This window comes from Chenopodium quinoa, unplaced genomic scaffold, assembly GCF_001683475.1.
Source record: "Chenopodium quinoa cultivar QQ74 unplaced genomic scaffold, ASM168347v1, whole genome shotgun sequence".
Lineage (NCBI taxonomy): Eukaryota > Viridiplantae > Streptophyta > Magnoliopsida > Caryophyllales > Amaranthaceae > Chenopodium > Chenopodium quinoa.
The window spans coordinates 5926423-5935201 of NW_018744367.1; the positions used below are offsets into that span (position 1 = coordinate 5926423).

General features: G+C 37.5%; 1 protein-coding gene and 1 long non-coding RNA gene across 2 annotated transcripts in view; both read right to left on the reverse strand.

The window, feature by feature from the left end:
• The window catches only part of LOC110696711, an 81647-nt gene extending 78164 nt beyond the window's left edge, over nucleotides 1-3483 (reverse strand). The window contains exon 1 of the mRNA XM_021874065.1: nucleotides 3064-3483. Within this exon, the coding sequence (XP_021729757.1) occupies nucleotides 3064-3483 (420 nt within the window). The remainder of the gene's footprint in view (nucleotides 1-3063) is intronic.
• Nucleotides 3484-4453: 970 nt separating this feature from the next.
• On the reverse strand, nucleotides 4454-8186 carry LOC110696603. The gene is made up of 5 exons (XR_002506342.1): nucleotides 7704-8186; nucleotides 6437-6549; nucleotides 6244-6329; nucleotides 6032-6130; nucleotides 4454-4798 (listed from the first exon to the last, which is right to left on the reverse strand). It is a non-coding gene; the product is annotated as an uncharacterized LOC110696603 (long non-coding RNA).
• Nucleotides 8187-8779: the final 593 nt, after the last annotated feature.

Genomic DNA, 8779 nt, shown 5'->3' on the forward strand with positions numbered 1-8779 from the left:
TATTTGTAAAACTCTGCTGACTCGTTAAATCCTTTGGGATTAATTCGTCGTCTCGGATCGGTGATTCGATTGGGTTCGAACCGAAGGGTTCAGTTAAGATTAAGTTGTAACATCAATTGTACATTGATATTACTGATCGGAAGCGGCCTCCACCTAGGAATTCCGATCACTTGACCTTACTGAAGAATTAGCTCTGTAATAATTCTGAACCCTCTATCGGAAGAATACACTTGTTGGAAGGACACCATTCCTTTCAGGAAGGGAGGTTTCTTGGATTTCAGCGTGAAGGTTGAGTTTATTGATGGGTTTTTGGATACCGTGCTGAAGCTGGGTAACCATTTGAGAGGAGTGTGACAGAGGTTGGTGAGAAGGAGATGAAGAAGAAGTGTTGGTTTCTGGGGAAGAGTTTGTAGTTGTGGGGAAGAGGGACTGTGAACCGAGGAAGGACATAGTGGTGTAGGAGAAGAGGACGAAGAGGGTGATGGTGAAGAAGAGGAGCCGAGAGGTGAGGAAGGGTATAGGTAGTTGTTAGGTTTCGTAGGGTCCAACACTACGCGAAAGAGAAACCCGCCCAAGACCCGCCCCAATAATTAAAGCAATAAAGCATGCATAAACATAATTAATCAATAATTAAGAAAAGGGAGAAAGAAGTAATACCCTTGAAGCGTGCTTCACTTGTAAAACCGAGCTCTTACTTCGAAGCTTAAAGCCTCACAAGCGTGACGGCCTCCAATGGCTCTTACCCATGATCCGACCCGAACGATCTTCGTCTCGAGGGTTAGTCGAGACTTGACCAAATATAAAACTAGAGTTTTACGAACATAAAGGTTTTCTCAATAATAATAGATGCCTTTTTTAGTTCCACTCAAGTTGTTCTCCAAATGCCCAATCATGGGGTATTTATAGAGAATAGCAACTTGCATCCCCATTCATGATCAATGTGGGATCTTGTGCATTTTCTACTAATTTATTTAAATCAAAAATAAATTATAAAACAATGCAATCAACAAGTGGAATGAGGAGAGGAGAGGTTAGGTGAGGACCATAACCAAGGGGGGGGACCATTGCCTTGCTCCCCAAGGGAAGCCTCCAAACTTTGGTCCCCATTCCGCAAAACCGGCCTCAAGGCATGGCCAACCAGGCAGCTTGCCTTGGCTGCCAAGGCTGCCAGCTGGCGCCTGGCACCAAGGCTGGGCAGCGATCCATGCCAGCTAGCTAGCACAGCTAGCACGCACAGCCCAGTTAGCGCATGCGTGCTGCTAGCGAGCCACGCATGATGCTGCTGCTAGGCGAGGCCTAGGCGTTGTGCTTGGTGTTGCCATGCGAAGGCACACACACGCATATGCTGCAAGCGCGCACAGCGTGCTGCTATGCTAGCAGCACGCACAGCACGTTGCTACGGCTGGTGCTGCTTGGCTAACGATGCACGCACACACGCACGCGCATGGTGCTGCGATGGTGCTGCTAGCGATGCACGCACACACGCACAACCATAGTGCTGCGATGGTGTTGTGCTAGCGATGCACGTATACACGCACAGTCATGGTGCTGCGATGGTGCTGCTAGCGATGCACGCACACAAAACATGTAATTCAAGTGGCATGTGGGCGTGGGAGAGAAGGGAAAGAAAAGTTTCAACTATGTAACGATGGCGGCAAGAGAAACCATTATGCTCGGAGTATGCGGTGAAGTAGTGAGGTAAGAAACATCGTCAATGGTGAGAAGATCACGGAGAGTAAGGTACTCACCACCATTATCAGAATAAAGGGTCTTAAGAGGAAGTTGATAATACTTTTCAACGAGTGCTTTATATCGAAGGAAAACAGCTTTGGTATCTATTTTTGTTTTAGGTTACATAGCTAAATATATTTGGAGTAGTGATCAACAAAAATAAGATAATATTTGAAGTTGTCATGAGAGTAAACAGGTGATGTCCACAAGTTCAAATAAACATATTCTAGTGGAGCAGTAGAAGTAATAGAAGAAATAGAAAAAGGAAGTTTGTGGCTTTTAGTACAAGCACATGAATTACAATCTAAGATGGAAAGACTTGATACATTTAATTTATTTTCTGAAATAAGAAGCTTAAAAATATTCCTAGATGGATGACTTAGACGATGATGCCAAGCAATGGAAGAGGTTATGCTTGTGTAGACTGACGGAGAGATAGAAGGAAGCTCATAAACGCCACGATTAGTTTTCCCTTGAAATAACACTTTCAGCGTTGTTCAATAAAAAAAAAGAGTTAGTCGAAAAGGATATAGAGATATGATTATCAAGACAAAGTTGTGAGAGAGAGATGATATTTTTAGCAATAGAAGGAACTACTACGACATTATTAAGCTTGAGAGAAGAGAGGGAGCAAGAACCAATGTGAGTTATGGATAGACCCTTACCATCACCAACTATTAATTCTTCGGTTCCATCATAGGGAGCATGAAGAGCAACGTTGTTTAAATCATTTGTAACGTGGTGAGAAGCCCCACTGTCCAGTAACCATTGATTAGGGAGAGGAGAGACAGAAGATATTGTTGAGGTGTTTGCGGTTTGAAGGAGGAGCGGTTTTGGGAAAAAATATTGTTGCGTGGGTGAGGAGGAGAGGCAGTAGGGAATTGCTTGGTGAATAGGGAACAATGGGCCACAACGTGACCTTGTTCACGACACCATTGGCACTTGCCAAAGAAGGGCCGAGGAGTTTTGGGAGTGTGGAGAGGTAGGAGTGGGAAGCAGGCCTTGGGTGTTCTGTTTTGGTGGAGCACGGGTTATTAGGTTTGTGGTGAAGGCAGTGAAAGCAGTGGCTGGTAGAGAGGGTTCAGTGCTTGATTGGGCTTGTTGAAGGGAGAGTTCTGTATTTATTAGCTTCTCATGCATCTCTTCAAATGAAATGGTAGTGTCGCATCCATTTACGGAGTCTACAACTGACTTATAGGAATCATCCAAGCAGCTAGCACTTTGTCTATGAGGTCTTCATGGTCGACGGTTTACTAAGCACAACAAGATGGTCAGAACACTCCTTTAATTGTCTCATGTAATCAGTGATAGAAGAAGGGCCTTTGACTATACGGTTAAACTTATCTTGAGTTGTTTAATGTGGCCACGGGATGGAAGGGCATAAGTGTTGCGCAGTTTATCCCACAATTGAGCAGAAGTTTTGGCTTGGGATATAAGAGGAACCAGGTTTGGAGAAATGGCACCAATGAGAGCACCAAATAAGAGATGATCCTGACGAGTCCAGAACGTGTACTCGGGGTTTGAAAGTTCAGTGCCATTAGTTGTGGTGACGGGAGAAGGACAGGGTTTGCTACTGTCAACAAAGGCAAAGAGATCATGGCCTACAAGGAGAGCTTCAACCTGGAGTTTCCAGGAGAGGTAGTTTTGAGGTGTGAGTTTGAGAACGTTGTGCATGTTGATGACAATGAGAGGTTTAGAAGGATCAGCAGGGTTGGATAATTGAGTGGAAGTGAGTTCAAGAATGGCAGCCATGGGACTGGTTGAAACGAAAGAGAAAATAAAGAAGAGAAGAAGGATCAAAAGCAATCTGATACCATATAAGATAAGAGTATTTGATTGTATTTCGTTGATTGATTTACAAGAGTATTATACAGAGGTATATATAGAAGTACAAGAGAATAAAGATAAGTAAGAGAACAAAGATAAGTACAGGATTTGGAATAATTATCCTAAAGAAACAACTTTGAATAATTAAACTCCTAAGACTAAGGGAATCAGTTGAGCGTCATTCCTTAACATATACAATGAAGAAGGATATTTATGCTTAACATGAATCCTAATCATTCTCATTTTCTTTCATGGTCTTAGATCATTTGAATTTATTGTAAATGGTGGTGAAAACAATTTCCTTTTATTGGTGTATTATTCCTACCATTTCATGAGATATTTGGTAGATATTTGGTAGATGTTATTTTGAAACTCCTTTATATATTCTAGCAATACCCTACTATTTGGATTTTCTATTACTTCTTATATATAGTCTTCAATATTATTTGTTTCGCTTCACTACTACAAAATATGCCTTAGAAACCTGTTAAAATAGGCATAAGCGACCTCTTCTTTGAAGGTCTCTAGCTCACAGGTCTCTTTGGTATTAATAAGAGACCTAAGAAGTGAGACAACAGGTCTCTCTGTGCGTGATTATTTTATATATTTTAGAAAGCAAAAAGACCTGTTACCATGGCCAACAGGTCTCATAGTTGTTATTTAAGAGACCTGTTAGTAATGATAACAGGTCTCTTGTTATTTATTTTTAATTTTTTTTTTCCCAAAATCCAATTATATTTGTATTTGTTCATGTACGGTATATGAGTTGTATTTGTTCCTGTATGACACCTGTAGGATATTTGTACCTATATTTTTCACCTGCTATATATATGCACATCATATACATTACTCCATAATTTATAATATTCATGGAACATACAATAATAAACAAAAGTTTGATAAACACTTTTACAAATATCCAATAATTATAGTATAACCTCCAAAAATACTATACAACAACATCTGCAGAAAAAAAATCCAGTATTCCCCAAAAATTTAAACCACTCATTTAATTTCCATGCTATCTAAGATAAGCTCCAAAAGTACTATACAAAAAATTCTAAAAATTGCAACACTTTTCCCAAAAGTAATGGACAAAATAAACTCACTCAATGTCTATACCATCTTCATTTCCTTCATTAACATCATCTTGTTCAAGCTCTAGAACATACTTAGCCCACAAGTCTCTAATTTCGTCAATATTTTCAGTTGAATATGTGCAGGGTCCGCTTTAAAAAAACTGCAAGATAAACAATAAATCGCCGTATATAATCATAACTCATTCATAATAATAATGGAAAATAATGCTATATTATAACTATATTAAAAAAAAATAATTACACATACAAACAAATGAATATAATGATATGGGTTGAAATATGCAATGTCATGATTATGAGCCATTTGGGGGTAAATTTTCCCTGCAAAGCAGCAGCTGTACGAACATATTGAATTTCTTGATGAAAACGGTGAAAGTGTGAAACAGAAAATATGGCTCAACCTGTCACATGCTTCTTTATATGGACATATGGTGAACTTCTGTCCTAAGAAAAAGGGTTGGAAGCAGCTAGGAAAAGGTGGAGACCGGTGCAACGTGCTGGCAAGAAAGTAGATGATCCTGGCAGGAAGTTTGGGATTAATTCGAGGGGGGGGGATAGAAGACAGAACCAGAAAAGGGGCTGTTTAAGGTGGGCTGAAGATGCTGGTAGCTGCTGCATGTAGCAGTGCTGAAGAGCTCCAACATGTTGATGACAATATTGTACTGTATGGGAAAGAAAGAGATGGAGTCTGCTGCTACTCTCTGTATGGGTAGCTATTTCAGCAGAATGTCCTGTTAGCAGCCTGTTTTAGGCTTGCTTGCTGTGTGCTGTGATCTTGTGTTGGTAGGGTTGTTGGAGGCTTTTTCTTTGCTTCTGGTTGTTCAGTTTTCTGACAGTTTAGGCTCGTGGTGTGCCTGATTTGTTTTGGTTTCTGCTGTGTTTGGTTGCTGCCCTTTTTGGTTTCAACGTCTTTTGTTCTGGTTGCCTGAGGCTTTTGCTTCCCTTGGGCGTGTTTCTGTGTGGGGTAGAGCTCTTGTTTGGTGTTTCTGTTGTTTATTAGTTTTTCTTTGGGCTTCTTGTTCTTTTGGCCCATTGTTGTTCTCGGCTTTTTGTGTATAGGCAGTTGGGTAGGATTGGGTGTGCCATGTGTTTTTGTGCGTTTTTTGGGCTGTTTAGCCGTTGTAATCTTGAGGGCTTGCCCTCTTCTCTTTGGTATTAATAAAATTTCTTACTTACCAAAAAAAGAAAAAAAAAAGAACAAAAGCTTGCATATTTAGAAGCTCAAAATAAGTCAAGAGACATAATTGTTTTTTTCCTATATTCGAGATACTTAGACAACAAGGTAATGATAAACCAAGCTATAGAAATAAAGATTCTGAACTATCTACATGAATTCACATCAAAAAGCAATACATAAATCAGATTAAACATACCTTATCAGAAACCCACAATACACTTTTCTGTATAATCTCAAGCATATAGCGACAAACATAGTATCCACAAACTTTGGAGTATTGAGGTTGTCAAGGACACTGTTAAAAAAGACATTCAAATTTTAAATGCATGAATATTTGGCATTATAACACAAGCATGTAAATAACACATTATTCTTTTAATATCAAGAGTATAAACTAAAATGACATACCTTAGGTTGCTTCCACTCAATATATGGATCCTTTTTTATCTTCTTAATGTCCTTTCGATGGACCATGCTGAATTTTTTTTAATCCCCTATAGAATTGTGACATTGTTTGACAAAAATAATGAAATGAATAATTAATAATAGAGCATATATAATACAAAAAACAGATATGTTGGATAATCACTCTAACACGTACTCATTTATGATCTTCTTAGCAAACTCATTGATCTCGTTTTCTTCCCCGGCCAGATCTAACCAGCACACTAGTCCATTCCAAGGACTAATAACACAGCTAACCTCCAATGCATACTACACATAATGATAGTGATTATATTAGCAAAAAATCAATGGTGAATATAGAATAGTAATTGTCCAGGATAACCGATCAAATCTTTAAGAAGGCTCTAGGCAAAGCACAATTTGTTAAAAAAAGTAGCTTCTGCTTTACATTAGGGCATCGGGAGTCTCTTTGTACCATATATATAGATGAATGAAATTTAACACAAGATTTTGCCCTAAACTATTCATGTGTTTCTAATAGCAACGGACGTACACCCCTTTTGAAATAAAGGAACTAATATAAGGTAGGTATCTGAATGAAATTATGTTAGATCCTTAATCATGATAGGATTGGGCAACATGACAACTATATCTAAACAGAGAGATAATTTCATAATGATGCCTGAAGATTTATGTATATGTTTGTATCACAGTCCCTAAACTCATAACGATTTGCATTAGGCATTTAGGCTTGGTCAAAACTCAGAAGAACAATTCAAGAAAACATAAAAAGCCTTGGTCAGAACTCAGGAGCCAGGATACAAAGCATGAGATTTACGACGAACAAATTTTTGAAAACTACATATTCCTGGATGATAATTAGGCAACAAACCAGAATTTAAACCAGTTAACACCTTATCAGCGGGAATGAGCATTGCAGCGGGAATGAGAATATACTTCGTATTTCCTCCCTTCTTTTACCAGATTTAATCTATTCATTCTACATATTGTAGAGGGTACATAAGCATATAGAAACTTGTGTTGATTTTCCTCTAAATACGTAAGTTTTTCCATTTGCAGTAAGCATGTTAAACAAGAACAAATAAATCAATTGAATTCCACAAGTCTTTCTTTGTATAAAACTCGAGAAAAAGTAAATCTTATTTTCCAATTCTCTTTTTCACACAAATGAATTCCTTGATTTTGATTTCTTAAAAATTATTTAGTGCTACTGATATGATATTTTTTCAATCTCTATTGAGTTGTAATATAATAAGAAAATCAATTAGGGGCTCAGATATGTGCTGTTTATTACGTCTGTGTAAGGCCTAAAGATAACCATATCAAATCACAAATCATAATCATTTTTTCTTAATCTTTATCAATAATTAATAGTGAACAATGAAACAAGAACGAATTTGAATTGTGGTTGGGGGACGTGGCTCGGAATGCGAACGGCTTACCTTTGTACAATCGCTTGAAATAGAGTGGTTGATAGTCGTGACCCGAGTACGCTTCAGATGGTGGCGGCCTTGTAAACTAGACGACGGTGGCGGCCTTACAAAGTAGATGATGGTGGACACAATCTTAAAAACGATCGCCTCTAATTAGGTGGTGAAAAACATGGGAGGGAAACCATGGAAGTTCAAGGGTTTGGGTTTTTGGAGGAGGAAGACGAAACTGCTATGCTACAGTTCTACTACTCTACTCTAATTTTTATTTTTTTTTTGTTAAGAAGTGTAGTCTAAGATAATTAGTGTACTACTTTAAGATAATAGGATACTAGTATTACGTGTACTACTACTCTAAATTTTTTTTTTTTTTTGTTAGGAAGTGTTAGTCTAAGATAATTATACTAGTATTACGTGTACTACTACTCTAATTTTTTTTGTTGGGAGGAAATGTGTACTACTCTAAGATAATTAGTAGTAGCGTAGTACACATTTCCTCAAAAAAAAAAAAAAAAAAAAAAGAGGAAGTTAGTAGTCTTTAATTTTTATTTTATTATTTCTAACAAAATTTTACTCGATATTTGTAGGATGTTTCTTAGTATTTGATACTAGTGTACATGTAATACTAGTATATAAGAAATCATAAATAATTTTAAGATTAAAAAAATAATAATAAAAACAAAGAGACCTCTTAACACTAACAACAGGTCTCTTTGTTTTTTTCCCGCCAACAAAAAGCTCATTAGAGACCTGTTATCAGTAACAACAGGTCTTTTGACCAAAGAGACCTGTTAAGTCTTGTAACAGGTCTCTTTTAATAGATCTCTTTGCCTATTTTTGTAGTATTGCTTACATTATTGGTGAATGAATTGAATATGTATATATATATATATAGATTTTTAATCAAGATTGATTAAGATCTAGTGAGAACATGATCATTTTGATATATATAGTTTAGGAAGGAATTGATATTAATAATCCCACCTTCCTTCGATCTACTCAAATTAATCCCACATTTTACCCCTATCTTCTTATAATAGACCTTTTAACCTACAATCCGTTTAACCAGCTGAATTTTTATTTTTTTT